At 33.7% G+C, this 16,529-nt stretch overlaps 2 protein-coding genes across 2 annotated transcripts; both read left to right on the top strand.

Annotated features, from left to right (window-relative positions):
* LOC149903581 (G protein-coupled receptor Mth2-like) lies at positions 1-5,562 on the top strand. The gene is made up of 8 exons (XM_090108985.1): positions 1-273; positions 2,119-2,305; positions 2,630-2,821; positions 2,908-2,986; positions 3,209-3,393; positions 3,993-4,146; positions 4,617-4,805; positions 5,362-5,562. The coding sequence occupies exons 1-8, from the start codon at positions 1-3 to the stop codon at positions 5,414-5,416; spliced, it is 1,314 nt and encodes a 437-aa protein (XP_089965111.1). The 3' UTR covers positions 5,417-5,562.
* Positions 5,563-10,701: 5,139 nt separating this feature from the next.
* On the top strand, positions 10,702-16,325 carry LOC149903580 (E3 ubiquitin-protein ligase RNF25). The gene is made up of 7 exons (XM_090108869.1): positions 10,702-10,900; positions 10,975-11,281; positions 13,788-14,006; positions 14,234-14,350; positions 14,708-14,836; positions 15,152-15,318; positions 16,118-16,325. The coding sequence occupies exons 1-7, from the start codon at positions 10,875-10,877 to the stop codon at positions 16,170-16,172; spliced, it is 1,020 nt and encodes a 339-aa protein (XP_089964995.1). The 5' UTR covers positions 10,702-10,874; the 3' UTR covers positions 16,173-16,325.
* Positions 16,326-16,529: the final 204 nt, after the last annotated feature.

Genomic DNA, 16,529 nt, shown 5'->3' with positions numbered 1-16,529 from the left:
ATGGCGAAACTTTACTTTTTGTTGCTCATTTTTTTAATAAAAATTACAAATCAGAACAAAATAGGCTTGTACAAGTGTTGTCCTTTTAAATACCATGTATATAATGAAGAATGTGTACCATCTTTAGTTGATCGTAATTTTTCGGAAGTTCTCATATACGATAAGGAGTTAAGAAGGACCAATGCAGTGTTTCAAGACGTATTTAATGTGGTCATATCTAATGTGACCCGATCTTCTGATTTGTCACTGTTTGATTCCGTAAAACTGGTTCATGTGAGTACAAATCTATATTATTACCTACGTAGAGGTCATCTTCTTACGTATTAAATACGTAGAAGACGAGACATAGTTATGACGTTGCATTTGTATCCATTTCTACATATTATAATGCTGATTTATCGAATGCATCGTAGATGATGCAACCAATCCACTTAATCCTGTTTCTGTAATAAGCATCGTGTTCAAAAAGAACTTATTCAGTACAATAAAAGGTTAGATTTAACTACATTGAAGTTTAGTTTAAAAAATAATTCTATGATTGAAACTTTATATATTTTGTAATTACAGGAAACTGAAGTTTTATACTTATTGATCTAGCCGTTCTGAAAAAATCAAGTTAGCTATTCAACTTACATTTATTTTAGACGCGAGCGAACCCGCGGGCGGAAAGATAGTACTTATCTCATAATTGATTCATGTAATAGTTGATAAAGAATATTTTTCCTTTAAAATCATCCAAAGCGTTACAATAAATAATTGATGTACATTCAATCCTTACAACGCTTACAACCTAGCGCTCTAGATGCGTAGGGTCTGGAAAATATATTGATGCGACCCCGCCCTTATCGTCTGATTTTAGCCATCCAATACTTGTGCATCTGATTGTATTGATTTTCACAGCGTCCTTCATATCGTACCGTTATTAATGTATGTTTATAAATTTTGTAGGTTCATTTCAAAACGTGTTCTTTATTACAAACTAGCTGAGATCCTCGACTATTTTTTTATTGTAGGTACAATAAAGAAAAATACAATTAATAGACTTTATGTTTGCAAACACATCACCACCAATCTGGCAATATCCATAACGCTCCCGTTCTTTTGTAAAAATTGATCAGGCACTTTCTAGGATTAGTAAAGAGTTTCATGGACTTGTTTAAAAATTTCATTTTCAGTACCTACATAGTAATAAGTATATTATACCAAGGCACATAATATATTATATATCGATTGCTAGAATCGATTACTATTAACCGGGAGATGTTGACACAAAATTTCGAGTCATTTGTAACAGGATGGCGGTTCTACAGGGGTCTTAGTACGCAATGATAAAAAGAAAAATGATGGTGTGATCGCTGGTATCGGTGGCTTAGTCGCGTGGGCGTTAGCCGAACTCGTCGGAAAAATAGCGAAAGATAAACGATTTGTAACACAAAAATTTTAGTATTTACCGATAGCCCATAAAAAAGAAGTAGGCGGTAGTGTCATGCCATACTTTTCCGGTGTGACTTACAGCCCGCCATACCGACGCGATTATGTTGATTTAAATAAAACAATTATTCAACCATTTGTACCAAGCTAACTTTTGCACAGGTAACCATCGTCGTGCAGCCATTTACGAAAATCGCCATGCCATACTTTTCGGACGATTCCAAATGGTCGCCATACCGCCGAAAATCTGCAAAAAAAATTTATTTCGCCAAACTTTTTGTACCAGTATTGCATTTGGATTTTTGGAGAGTATTTGATAAAATGTGACCATTATTATATTTGCCATACTTCTAGTAGGGGGAAAAAGTGCTGTCATACTTGAAAAATTAATTTATATAAGTGAAGATTTCCAACATCTTTGAAATTTTGTATTTATATTCTTTGATCCTCAAACTTCCAGGAAAAATAAGTGCCATACTGTTACAAATCGTTTGACTTTCGCTATTTTCCGACGAGTTCGACTAACGCCCACGCGACTAAGCCGCCGGTACCAGCGTTCACACCATCATTTTTCTTTTTTTCATTGCGTACTAAGAACCCTGTAGAACCGCCATCCTGTTACAAATGACTCGAAATTTTGTGTCAGTATCTCCCGGTCTATATATTTAAATGCATTTTTTTTTTCAGGATGGCAGTTTAAGTATCTACTACTCATTGCCGAACTCGTTCCCTACTTATAACCTTTTAAATAATAACTCTTTCTGCATCGATTTTATTGAAGATGACTCTACACACAATCTTACGCCCAACTTTTGGGAATTAGAAGCAGATTCAAGCGATGAACCTGTATGGAGAAACTATTATATTATAACTGGTATGTACCTTGACCTATACTAATATGGTCGTTTTTATCAGAACAAAACGAAATAGTACCACTTTTTAAATTCAATAATCTAACACATAGGTAAAGGAAGCTTTTCAGATTTATAGGATACTAACAAAGAAACATGCAAAGATTCTCTTTTTCTATCCCTTGCAATTTGCAAATGTGGTTAAGTTTAGCTTCCAGGGCTATAGGGTCCATAGTAGTAGTGTAACATATCTAATATCTATACCTTTATACCACATGTCTAATCTAACATTAAAATCATTATTTCTTTCTCTAGATTCAAAATAAAATTGTTTCCCTTTTTTACAGCATTATTAATATCGTCCATCTTTCTATTACTAGTTATCATTGTATATTCCATAATCCCTGAATTACGTAACACACCAGGAAAAATTTTAATGGCATATATAATTAGTTTACTGGGCGCTTTCTTGTCATTGGCTATAACACGAATCATATTAACCAACACCAATCCAACGCCTGAATTTTGTTTTGGTTGCAGTAAGTAAACTCCCTTGTTTCATTAGTTATACCTAATAATGTTATTTACATTTTAACATTTATTATTTTAAAAATCAAATTTACAGACTTCATCATTTCCTTCTTCTTCTTGTCATGTTTCTGTTGGATGACAATCATGGGATTTCGCATGTGGCGAAGCTTCAGGTAGGTACATAATATACCTACTATTTGTATCCATAAGCACACATCTCTACTGTATACTGTTCTGTAATTAGATTACATTGACATAATATTACTAGACTACGTAAAAGTATGTTTGCTTTTTAAATTTACATCGCTTTTTCTATTCGACTAGCTTCGCTTTAGTCAATTAATAAAATGATAGGCAGCTTAAACTTAATGCAAATCCAATTATTGTAATTTAAGGAAAATTGTAAAACATGAGAGAATATCTAAAAGGAGAGAGAATATTATTCTCATACGATGTTGTGTTTTTGCTTGGGGATTTCCTGCACTACTATCAACGTTCACTGTAGTCATTGACCAATTGGACCTGACCAGTGTTCCGTGGTTTATTAAGCCCAACATTTTAAAGAAATGTTTTCTTAGCGGTAATAATTTATATATTATCACGATCAAATTATTTATTACAGTGAAACTTGGTTAAGTGGGACCTGGATAAGTGAGAAACCTCCATAACTGGAACTCATGCTGAGGTCCCAACACTTTGGCACTGAATTACCTCTGTTAGTGGGACGAGGTAAACCTCTATATCTGGGATTTGTTCTTTCTATTTTATCATCATAGTTACCTCTGTAACAGAGACAGCAAGTAAATTTTATATGCATAAACCTCTGTAACTGAGATAACATTGTTTGTTTACTCATTCATATTCAACCCACAAATTCCACACGTAATTCCAAGTAGGTACGTAAGTACAAATTTTGAGCTTCAATTACCTTCAGTTTTAGTTTCGCTTTACTATCATACAGATGTTTATTTGAAAAATGTCAAAACGAAAGCTACAATCGTTATCACCCCTCTGTAAATGAGACAGATATTTATTTATACCTGTATATCTGAGACACTGGGTAAGTGGAATACCTCTATAAGTGAAACGACATTGCAGGTCCCTTGATGTCTCACTTAACCAGGTTTCACTGTATAATGTTATACAATTAACTGGTAGTAAAAATACATAATGTTTTAGGTAAAGAAAAAATGCTATATTTCTATGCTCCAATAACAATATTATTATTTGTCAATTATATCTTTTTCTTCGCGACTGCATGTAATTTTTGGAACTTATATGGAAATCCTGATGTTTTGAATAAAGAATCTAAATTGAAAGGAATTAAAAATCGGTAAGTTTATCACTCTGTGATATTAATTGTTTGTTTTAAGATGGATCGAGTTAAAAACACTGGTACACTGAAACAACTCCCGACCCCGAGAAAAATGAATTCGAGAGAACGTATTTTTTCTTTTATTTGGCTCATGTTTGGTCCGCTCCAACTATTGCCAATTAGATTTGCGCCAAAATGAGAGTGACATTACCTACCATGTACCTAAAAAAGGAAGGGAAGAGCGATTGACCAACTTCTCTTCTGTTTTGTTGGTCTTTATAACTATAATATACCTTATTCAAAAGTGTTCCTTTACGAACTTCATCACTATCATTCATATCATACTGTGAACTTGTTTCGAACTGATTAGTTTTGTGACAAATACTTAATACCCTAAAAAAGGCTCAGTTTTCTTGGAGTTATAATCATATTTTCTCGCATACATAGTGGAAAGTGCAAAACATTAATTGTAATTCTATGTGTTTTAGGTTAAAAGTAGTCATAAAGATTTCCCTACTAATGGGAATTTCCTGGGTCTTAGAAATGATTAGCTCCTTCTATCCTGACTACAATAGGATCTGGTATATATTGGATACATATAACATGCTGATTGGAGTCGCGTTGTTCGTGTCATTTGTATGCAAGAAAAAGATTTGGCACCGATTATTTCGTAGAAGGTAAGATCGTAATAGAAAATATATAAGAAGGATAGATTCACACCAAGAATATTAGATGTCCAAAAAATTGATTGTTTATTAAGTAATAATATACTATACCTAGTAATAATAAGTAATAGCATAGGTATAATATAGTAATAGTATAATTTAAATTTCTTAATGCTGGAGGAAACTTACCTTTATCAATATTAGCATGCCTAAAACATTTATTTAATAAATTAGTAAAAAACATTTTCTCCTCCAAATATTTCATGTAAACTGCACTTCATTCAAAAATGTTTGTGACCACTGTCAGTAGGTAAAGAGGTCATTGTACGAAATTCTTTCTGCTCCGCGACCGGACTTTACTATAACTTACGACTATGTCCAAGTTTGATGTCATTCATGGAGGCAGATATATTTATCCATATCTCTTGCGGTTAGTCACAACTGTGGTTAGTGATGTCATACTTTTATTTGATTCCCCTATTTAACTAGGCTTAAACTAGGTATACCACATTACTTAATTACGTTTACAACTTGTCGTAATATAACAATATTTATTTTGGTTTTGCAGGGACGAGCTGCCACCTGACTTATATATGGACAATCGTGAAATGATACGCTTGTGACCGAAATGTAGTTCAAGATATTAAATTACCTAATAAAAAACTACTTATATAATATGTATATCTACTAAAAAATATAAAATTAATACTTGAAATTTCTAGTCCACATATTGTTTGTGAATACATTGTGCTTATAATCATGGATCTTATCTGACGCAAAATTATTGTCGTCCATAAAGGCTCCCACATGCTATAACGGTACACCTGACAGGTCCTTCTGTGCAGGTATACCTGCGCAAGTGGACCGTTACGTGTCTGGAGGTAGACCTGAGCAGATTTTTGAACCTGTAGCTGTGTGTACAGGCGATCGGAGCAAGATCGAAAATCAATAATTCTTGGGTGTCTCGGATCTCCTGAATGTCCCCCACTTGTCAGGTGACCTGCATAAGCAAACCTGTACGGTAGACCGTAGCGTGTACGGTTTACAATAATTTATAGTCCAGGATCCTTCTCCCATTTTTGCAAGTGATTACTATCAAGCTAATTTTCCGTGAGTATATGATGACCTCGTTATCGATACACATTGGAAAGAGGGGACTCTTTGATCAAACAATAGATTTTGTAGGACAAATATTATTTTTTCGAATGATTTAGATAATTATCTTTAGATTGAACACAAAAAAAATTCAGTTAGTAATAAATATTTGAGAACCATCAAATCAAAACATTTTATCCTTGTTACCTCTGTTAGCTACAATCAAGAGTTTCGTACAGGAAATTATTGGGCGTCTCATCAAAATAAAGCTACTCACGGAAAATTAGCTTGATAGTAATCACTTGCAAAAATGGGCGAAGGATCTATTACGTGTCTCAGTCAGTTTAGAAAGGGATTGAAAATGGCTTCACTCAGCTGTCAAACAGTTTTTTGAGTAGATAATAATGTTTAAGGAACTGTGAGCGAGAAACAAATAGGTGAGCAGCAAGAAGCTTATCATCATCACTACATAGTATAAAACAAAGTCGCTTTCCCTGTCCCTATGTCCCTATGTCCCTTTGTACGCTTAAATCTTTGAAACTACGCAACGGATTTTGATGCGGTTTTTTTTAATAGATAAAGTGATTCAAGAGGAAGGTTTATATGTATAATAACATCCATTAAATAGTGGAGAAGTACTGTTATTTTTGAGGTTTCTAATGTCGTAAAAAATTACATTTTTTCCGCTTACATTGCAAACGCAGGCTGAACCCTACGAGTTTTATCAAAATAATGTACTAAGTATTATACACATTGAAAAGTTCTACAGAAAAGTCCGCGATGGAATATGTCTATCTCTTATGGATAACTCACAATAACTTTTTTTGTCATTTACTTTTTACGACAAATAATGGCTAATTTTCGATGCGATTTTAACCAATTAAGCATTAATCCATAACCAATTAAATACCTTGAATACATTGTTCATTTAATATAGATCTATATGGCCCTTTACACCGTATGATTTAAGTGAATATTTTCGAAGATATTACAGATTTAAAATTTGCGGGACGTAGCGTTTGCGGCGGCACCGGTCGGCCGCTCGGCTATAATATATTTTATACCCGTGCGAAGCCGAAGAGGGCCGCTATGTTTTTATATACAACGTTCACAGTTTTTCTGTAGTGTATTTAGTATAAGCATTGCACCCGTGCGAAGCCGGGGCGGGTCGCTAGTATCTAATACACTGAAGATTTCAGTATGAACATTAACTTGTAACAAGAAAATATGACGTTGAATGACGCCTGTATGTTTTTTTATCCCTTTCACACCCACTTGCCAAGTTAGGTGTGAAAGGGATAAAAAACATACAGGCGTCATTCAAGGTCATATTTTCTTGTTACAAGTTAATGTTCATACTGAAATCTCCAGTGTGGGGTAAACTGGATACAGTAGTGACAATTTTAGTTTGTCCGCCTATATTTTTTAAATTATGCTAATAATCTGAACAAAAACTGTATTATAATGTAGTTTATTCATTAGTTAACGACTTAATGTTAAAACTTTAGGCCTAAATCAAATACATAGTTAAATTACGAAAAATATTTATTTAAACAAAGGAAGATTGTCACAATCGACCACATCCCAGGGGCGGTTGTGACAGTACTGGGGGTCAATAGTGACAGTATGAAAATTATGTGAAATGATTACCCAAGAGGATAGAAATGCTCTAAATGATCACGAAATACTTGTTCATGTCTTTACTTATTACTTACATTACAAGAAATATTATTTTTTTATAATATGACTCATTTAACAAAAAATACTGTCCTTACAAAAGTGATAAAATCTGGTATCAGTTTAATCTTACACAACTTTCATGGCAATAAAGTATCTTTAGATATATTATCAGTACCAATAATACTGACTTTATATAACAGTCTTCATTAAAAAATTAGTAAAAATTACAATACCTACTTATCAAAGAAATGTCAATCACAGTCACAATCACAATAAAACTTATGTTTGTAGAAACTCTACTTTGAAACAAAACTCCAAACGTAATAAAAGTGCTCATCTTCAAATAAAAAATAAAAATATTCTCATAGTATCTTTCAAACAAAAAAAAAATTTTCTCATAGTAAAGTATATCAAAATAAGTAATGATGCATCTTCGTACTGCGACACGGTACACGGTACACTTTTTGAGTAAAAAAAAATTCGCGTTTTTCTGATGAAATACATCCGTAAACAGCACAATATCTAAACATTTTCTACGAAAAATGATAATCACAATTCCAAAATAATAAAATTACTTTAAGTCAATTTGATTAATGTTGTCAATCTTCGTTGCGTATCGTCCCTGTAGAAAAATGTGGATCATTTTTAGCCTGATCGTGCGGGGTGAGGTAAGTATTTAATTTTGGCGGGAGGCGGAGAGTGTCTGTTCTGTAGCGTTTAGCTACAATTATGTATTCTGTGCTTATGTCACAACTTGGTCACAACCGTACCCGGTTAAAGTGTCACAACCTTTACCAGAGACTGTTTTTATAAAAATACAATCACTACGCCAAGACAAAATAACCTACAATAAATGTAATTATTGATATTAAACTGCTAATATGTGACTTATATCGATGAATAACACTCAATACCTTATCAACATAGATATTACAGTAATTTGGGAAATGAAAATGAACGAAAAAACTTACTTTTTGGCGGTTAAAATCAAAATGGGCTTCTACTCACGTACTCACTGCGCGGAAAATGATGCAACCCTGTGAAACAGGTTGAGACGAGCAAGCCGCTCCTCTTTCCCATTGCATGACCTCTGCAGTCTGCTATTCCCTATATTTTCGAAAATATGACGACTGTCACTACTGGGACCTGGCACAACCGTACCCAGTCTACCCTATTAGATATAAGCTTCTTGGGTGAGCAGCTATTTTCTATCGCATTCTTTGTCTTTCCGAGTTTAAATTAATATAAAAATAAATAATACCTAATGTACCTTCTAGTATCTGAACTGTACTCAACTTGAATGTTTCTGTAATACCTAAATGAAATACTTTTGCACGACTCATGATGCGAAGCATCAGAGAGTGCTTTACGATCGAAAAATTTTTTTCGCCTCATTTTTGCAGCTATTCTTATTATTATAGCCTTGTTAGTTCACGGAATCAAGATATTTTGCATACTATTGTCGAGATAATTTAATGGAGATTAATCCCATACTTTTTAAAAATTGATTTACTTCAATAGAATTGGAAAAAAACACCGAAATAGGTCAAAAAAATTTCCTGTCCGTCATGTGTGAAACCTGAAAACACTATAACTTGTGAAAAAATCCATCATTTGAGTTAATTTTTTTTTTTAAATATTCTAATCGACGATTGTAGGTCACTGAATGCGAATGATTAATTAATTCAGTGTCGTTTAATTGCAATTAATAAAAAACGAAAACTAGAATAAGTTTTTTTTTTTTATATCATAATTAAATGAGCATTATGAGTCGTGCACTTTTGGATTTTCCAAACTTTTTTTACAATAAAAGTATACTTATACTATAAAGTATACTTGACAATCTACTTATAATAATTAATACAAGAAATATTCAAATGGAATAAACACACTTTATTCAGTTGGTAAACAAATTTAAAATTACATATATGTATGTATATACTTTATTCATACATTTCTCCTTTAATAACATATTGAACATAAAATTTACTTAAGATAGGTACATATTTATTTACATAACTTATCGATAGCTCAACACGCATTTGATACCTACCCATCCCTATTGGTCACACACACATCTATATAATATCTATAGCTCATCTGCCTACGATGTGCACTAAAGCCACAGATTAGAGAATAGTTACAAGCAATTTGTGCAATACACACGCTCTATACTACTGTAATTATATATTATACTTTAAGGTCCATGGGTTTAAGATTATGTTTTCATAGACAAAATGCTCACATCATTAGCGAAGCGTATGCTGGCTGCGCGAAGCTAAAGAAGAAAACATGTATTTTAAGGAAAAATTTAGCAAAAATATTTTGGCGTTATTTTTTTAGAAATTAAAGATTTTTTAACGGATTTTAAACGCGATTTATTCATTCTATTATTTTCCCGACGTTTCGAACACTTTACAGCGAGCGTGGTCACGGGGAGACACATGTCTCCCCGCTAAGTCTCCCCGTGACCACGCTCGACCAGTCGACCAGTGTTCGAAACGTCGGGAAAATAATAGAATGAATAAATCGCGTATAAAATCCGTTAAAAAGTCTTTAATTTCTAAATGTATAATACTCGCGTAAAATCAAACATCAGAAAACGTTATTTTTTTGTTTATGTATTTTTTACGTGATCACTGTATGAAAACTACAAGTCCGTTCGCGCTTAGTACCGATAGAGGGACATCATTTATTTTTTCTTTTCCAAAATAACGAGATTTTAGAAGGAATAACGATTCCCGATAGAACAACACACAATCGTCTCTATAATATATAATATCCATACTAATATTATAAATGCGAAAGTAACTCTGTCTGTCTGTCTGTTACTCAATCACGCCTAAACTACTGAACCAATTTGCATGAAATTTGGTATGGAGATTTTGATACCCGAGAAAGGACATAGGATAGGTTTTATCCCGGAAATCCTACGGGAACGGGTTTTTCTTTAAAAACGTGGGCGAAGCCGCGGGCGGTAAGCTAGTAATATATAAAGCAGAAAAAGTTATCGAAAAAGATATTATTTTTTATGAATGGCAGCACAGAATGTCAGCTATTTTAACGAAATAGCAATGACATAATCTGTCAAACAACAAACGTCATTACCTTATGTCACAACTTGAAATCTCATGTTATCTGTGGTTACAAGTGATAGCAAGATTGATTTTTGTTGGGATTCGGTAAACCAGCTGTTAGCTGCCTGCAACGACTGCATTGCGCCTGCCTGAACTTAATGCACTAAAAAAAGCTATCTGAGTCTGAGCCCCGGATACAATTTGGGCCAGTTTGCGTTCAGCTATCATCATGAGTACCGCCGCTATTGACGACAGGTGTGTAATTTTTCATAAAATTTGATTAATTGGTTAAGAATTAGTTAAAATCAATTATTTTTGGTGTTTTACAGAGTTGTTGAAGAGCTCCAAGCTCTGGAGGCTATATTTGCCACGGACATCGTGATTAACCGAGAAGATGGGAAACCAAAAAGTCTTGAAATAAACATTCTTCCAGCTACTGGTGATAACATCGAGGAACAGTATGTTTGTATAACTATGGAGATCAACTTGACACCAAACTATCCGGATACCAGGCCCAACGTCGTCATGAAGAATCCCAGAGGCCTTGACGATAACATTATGACTTTAATTCAGTCAGGTATAGAAGGGAAGTTGACGGCAAATCCCGGGAACCTGATTGTGTACGAATTGATTGAGGTAAGAATTTCAAATAAGATTAATAGTATAATATTGCTTGCTATTTTAACAAAAAGGATGCACATATTGTACTATAAAAGTGGAATTAAATTTATTCTTGCAAACATTTTACATAAGAATTTTCCAGAAATTTCTAACAGATAATTACTTGATTATATAAGTAGGAATAAGTATAATAGGAGAATATTATGCAACAGGTTCTCTGTGACCTACATTAGACCGAGACAAAAGCTTGCTTTACCAAGGTCTTCTCCATTCATCTAAATAATACATTCAGACTTGAGGATAGGATGTTACACTGAGATATACATTTTAATTAAACTTGTAATAGAAAGGGAAGGTTCTAGAAACATTAAAACAAAACCTAAATTATTATGTATCATATTATTCTTACTGTATTTAAATTAGTATGTATCTTAACAAAATTTTAATATTGATTTATTCATTAAAATTGGGATGTGTTGGAATTTTTAATTAACAGTTTATCTCTTGGTGACATATGGAATGCAAGGCTTAACATAAGACCATAAATATAATAAGAATGGCAATTGGCGAATTTCATTTTTAATTTTATTTAATTATAAGGTATCAAGCAACATACATTTAACTCCTTGTTTTGTTTTAATTATCTCACACTCTTGTTTTAAATGGACTACACATAAAAATGGGATAACAAAGCTTTTGCTCTTATCAGAGTATTGGAATTTTACATTTTCCATTTTTTTTATGAATATAAAGCATTGACTGCTTTTTGAATTTAAATTTAATTAACTTAAGTTTAATCTGGTCTCTTATTTAAATTGTGTAATTTAACTAACAGTATACATCCATCTATACAAATATTATAAAGCTGAAGAGTATGTTTGTTTGTTTGAACGCGCTAATCTCAGAAACTACTGGTCCAATTTGAAAAATTATTTCGTGTTAGATGCGCAAAATACTATAAAATGGATTGTATCAAAGGAATAATTTGATTTGGTTGCGACTGACCCAAGCTATTAGAATTTTAATGAAAATTTTGATCAAAACCTTCATCAAAATGGCCGACGGCGCTTTTCCCCTTGCTTGTTTCTTTTACCGATACCGCTAATAACATATAATGGAAGGGCTAATTATGCCAGTAAGAGAAAAATCATAGGCCTTGTTAAGTCAAGAAATTGAAATTAAATCAGTCTTACTAAAAAAATTTTTATTGAAATTGTTATTTAACACATGTTTTGTAAAACTAAGTATATTAAAACATCTGAATGGGTTTGAATTTTGCAGTTTAAGCAATAATAAAATGTATTTAACTCTTGATATCAGTATTACTTAAATACAATTTTCTTGATGCTAAACATTCAACAGGGGATTCCCCCTAATTTCTCTTTTTATGTTATTCTTCATAAATATATTATGCTTTATTTGTGTGTTGATTTAATTAACCAGTACGTAAACTGATATTACAAACAAGAAATATTTGATATCTTTTCTTTTTTGCATATCCAAATACAAAAATAGCCTATATATTACACTAGCTGCTCCGCGCGGTTTCACCCCCGTGGCTCCACCCCTGTTGGTCGTAGCGTGATGATATATAGCCTATAACCTTCCTCGATAAATGGGCTATCTAACCGAAAGAATCACCGAAAGAATTTTTCAAATCGGACCAGTAGTTCCCGAAATTAGCGCGTTCAAACAAACAAACAAACTCTTCAGCTTTATAATATTAGTATAGATACGGAGTGAATATTTCAACTGGGTGTGGCAGGTGAAATCTGAAACTTTTAGAAAATCGTAGAACGCTGCGGTAAAGAGTGATGTCAAATGTATGTTTTTTTTCTATTAAACATTGGAAAATTCATTTCATCACAGAATGCATAAAATTATTTTTTGTTGTCATTTTTTTTAATTTATCCTATAATAAAAACCAACCTGTACAATGCGGCCGGAGCGGTAACATTTATACATAGTTGTATTTATTTGGAAATTTGCTACTTCATTGGAAATTCGTTTTTTTTTTACCTATGCCTATAATCTATAGCCGCGAATTTGACCGGAGGGAAGTTAGCGCAGAAAGGTAAACAAGCGACTGAAACACAAATTAATTAAATATTACTTGAAGTTTTAATAATACGAATAAACGTAATATGCGAGTTTAGGGATGGGTAGGGAAATGTTTATAAACATACCTATATAAGAATGATTTTTGTGTTTTGGAGTTCGCCGACCACGCCCAGTTGAAAAGTTCACCTGTATATAATAACTTTAACTGGATTTGATATCTTTGCCTTTATGACATTCAAATGCTTCATAAAAATGTTTAATAGAGAATAGGGGTCGAAATCAATTCTGAAATTTAATTAAAGTTATTAATTTATAAAGAATAGAAAAAGTCGGGATTTGAACCTGAGTGCTTCACGCGAATCCCGCTTTGAAGTTTTTCTATTCGACCCTTATTCTCTATAACACAAAAACTATCTACGAGAAAATGAAAGGATCATTCAAGTAATTGTTTGTTTCATAGGTGGTAAGGGAGCACCTCACTCAGTGCAACCTGCCGCAAGGGCAATGCGTCATCTGCCTAAACACCTTCGTCCAGGGAGATGTGTTCATCAAGACGCCATGCTTCCACTATTTCCATAGCCACTGCATGTCCAAACACCTCATTCTGGGCAAGAAATACTATGATGAGGAGTTTGAAAAACTACCTACGTGGCAGAAGATGGAGGCTCAACCCTTCAAGGTATAATGAATCAAAACGTGTTTGTAAAACAGTATCTTTAAATTTTTCATACATATTTTTTATCATACTAATTGAGCCACTATTTGATTTTCTTGTGGTAATAAATAATATTGTTTGTTAATTTTCATATTTGTTACAAAAACTAAAAACACATAAAGCGATGCGAACTATCAAGTTTCATCAAATTTTAAGCCTGTACTGCCCAAGTAATAGAAAATCTTTTCTAGCAAACCTGCCCAGTCTGCCGATCGGTTGTTCAATTCGATGTGGATGAGCTGCAGAAGGCACCGGCTCCAATGGAATCTGAAGTTGAAGAACCATTCTGTATTAATGATAATATACGGGTAAGCTATTATTTAAACTAAGAATTGGTGAAACAATCTTGAATATTTTAGGAAGGATTTTTTTCCTTGCTATTGAAGCTGATTTTGCTGAGTGTGTTTTTTTTTTATTTCGCTCTACTTTTTATGTACCTACTTTAAATAAAAGTTTTATTATTATATTGTTTGTTAATTGTACCTAATAATATGGAGTCAAATAAATGTTGTATCTTTCTTTCTACATATTTCGTAAACTCGGCTGTTTTACTGAGTTTTTTTTAAGACATTAAAGTCCATTCCATTATTTTGACAAGTCATAAAATCTATTTTATTTATTTATTTTTATTTATCTATGTATATTTTCAATAAATCTCTTCATAGGCTGTGCAAGATGACATGGCAATTCTATTCGCTCGCCAACTCGCTCGCGGCGGTGTGATAGGTTTTGGTGATGTGGAACCACCACCGCTCATCATCACTGATCCAGTTCAACAAGAGGCGGTGGTGGAGGTAAGCATTATAATATTATTTATCATTAAATAAATTGCAAAACGCCGATAGACACTTGTAACAATAGTAATGTTTATTTGCTTCCACCTCTCAAATTGTAGAAAAAAAAATTAACACGCTTATATTAGCTTCACGTTTCATGTTTGTTAGTTTTGCCTCTCTTTACAGATTGAATTCAAAATTTGTACACATAGCAAGGATCGGAGACAATACAATAATTTCATGAGTTTAACCGCATTTTTTTGCTTTTTTTCCTAAATTTATTATTATTTATACATTTTTTTCATATTAACCATTCCTAACTATTAATTTCAGGAGCCACAAGCCCCGGCCCCGGCCCCGGCCCCGTCTAGAGGGGAGGCATCAAGCGGTCCGGCCAGAGGCCCCTCTGGAGCCGCAGCTCCCGGCTCATCCGGGGCTGGGGCTTCGGCCGCCGCCGGGCCCTCTTCGCCCGCCCGCCAGCCGTACAATGGGCCGTATAGGTGAGATTTTTTCGAAAAAAAAAATTTTTTTTGGGATTTTTTTGTATTTTTTTTAAATATTATGATGCGAAAGAATGATTTGGTGTTTTATCATGTCTGTAGGTACCTTTTTGAAATAAAATTGCGACTGAAATTTATTGTTATAACACTTGGTACGGGAGCTATTAACGTTTTAAAAAAAGTCATTTTAGTAGGTATAGTTGGGTTTTTGATATACTGTTTCTCTTGCTATTTAGGTTAGAGTCTGGCTGGCGGTAGTGGTGGTAAAGCATGTTGATGGAATTTCACTTATTTCGATGACATTTTAATGATTATGAAATAAAAAAATTGCGTCTGGCACTTATTTAACAACGAAAAAAACGTCTTGCAATAAAAAAAATTATGTCTAATGGATCTATCTAAAGGCAAAAGATTAAAAATTACGCGTTAATAAATGACTTCAAATTACGGATATTTTCCTGTGCAGATAAGATGCGCACTAATAAACGCAACCACTGCAGCCAGCCAGACAGCCCGGACTCTAACCGAAATAGGAAGAGAAAAAGTATATCAAAGAACCAACTATACTAAAATTCTCTCTTGTCAACGTTGGTAGCTCCTATACGAACTTATGAACTTTTGGAATGATAAATATGAATATTCGGTTCTGTGAATTGTTGTGGGTTTGTATGAAAATTTGAGGTGATATTATGTTTGCGCCAGCGAAGCTGTGGGCTTGTAGCAACAATTTTAATAAATGTCAAAAACTTTGATGATTGTCATTGATAAGTATACTAAAGCTAAACGTTATTTCGTAAAGGGGTTTCAACCGCCGCGGGAAACCGGGCCGGCGGGGCCGCGGGGGTTCGCGGTGACCCGCTCCGCCAACGCACCCGCCCGCCGCGCTCTAGCGACCCAGCGCTACACTCATATACGGACATACTGACGAACTCGCGCGTGAATATGGACTCGGATATGCGGACAAACACGGGATACGGACACATGAACATACAGATCAAGTATACAAACATACATACAAACACATAGACAGATATACACACGAACATAGTACGGATAAGCAGACACATGAACATATAAACACAAATAAACACGAACATCTATGGAAACTTTGCACTATGAATTGGTATAACTTGATAAATATATGTCTGGCAAGTTTTGAGGGTAGTTGCAAAAAATATCTTGAAAAATACCCGCATTTTATTGCGGCGTGT

The sequence above is a fragment of the Colias eurytheme genome, chromosome 13 (assembly GCF_061535395.1).
Source record: "Colias eurytheme isolate Ceu_HAF_F1 chromosome 13, ilColEury1 Martin Lab GWU primary, whole genome shotgun sequence".
In the NCBI taxonomy this organism is placed as follows: Eukaryota; Metazoa; Arthropoda; class Insecta; order Lepidoptera; family Pieridae; genus Colias; species Colias eurytheme.
Note: the sequence above shows the minus strand (reverse complement) of the source record. Positions and strands in the feature narration are given on the sequence as shown.

What these genes read in the sequence shown, in the direction of transcription:
- LOC149903580 (XM_090108869.1), top strand. Translation starts at nt 10,875, where the DNA reads ATGAGTACCGCCGCTATTGACGACAG. An exon ending in TTGTGTACGAATTGATTGAG is followed by an intron (nt 11,282 to 13,787) that starts GTAAGAATTTCA and finishes TTTGTTTCATAG; the next exon opens with GTGGTAAGGGAGCACCTCAC. An exon ending in GTATTAATGATAATATACGG is followed by an intron (nt 14,351 to 14,707) that starts GTAAGCTATTAT and finishes ATCTCTTCATAG; the next exon opens with GCTGTGCAAGATGACATGGC.
- LOC149903581 (XM_090108985.1), top strand. Translation starts at nt 1, where the DNA reads ATGGCGAAACTTTACTTTTTGTTGCTCATTTTTTTAATAAAAATTACA. An exon ending in ATTCCGTAAAACTGGTTCAT is followed by an intron (nt 274 to 2,118) that starts GTGAGTACAAAT and finishes TTTTTTTTTCAG; the next exon opens with GATGGCAGTTTAAGTATCTA. An exon ending in AAACTATTATATTATAACTG is followed by an intron (nt 2,306 to 2,629) that starts GTATGTACCTTG and finishes CCTTTTTTACAG; the next exon opens with CATTATTAATATCGTCCATC.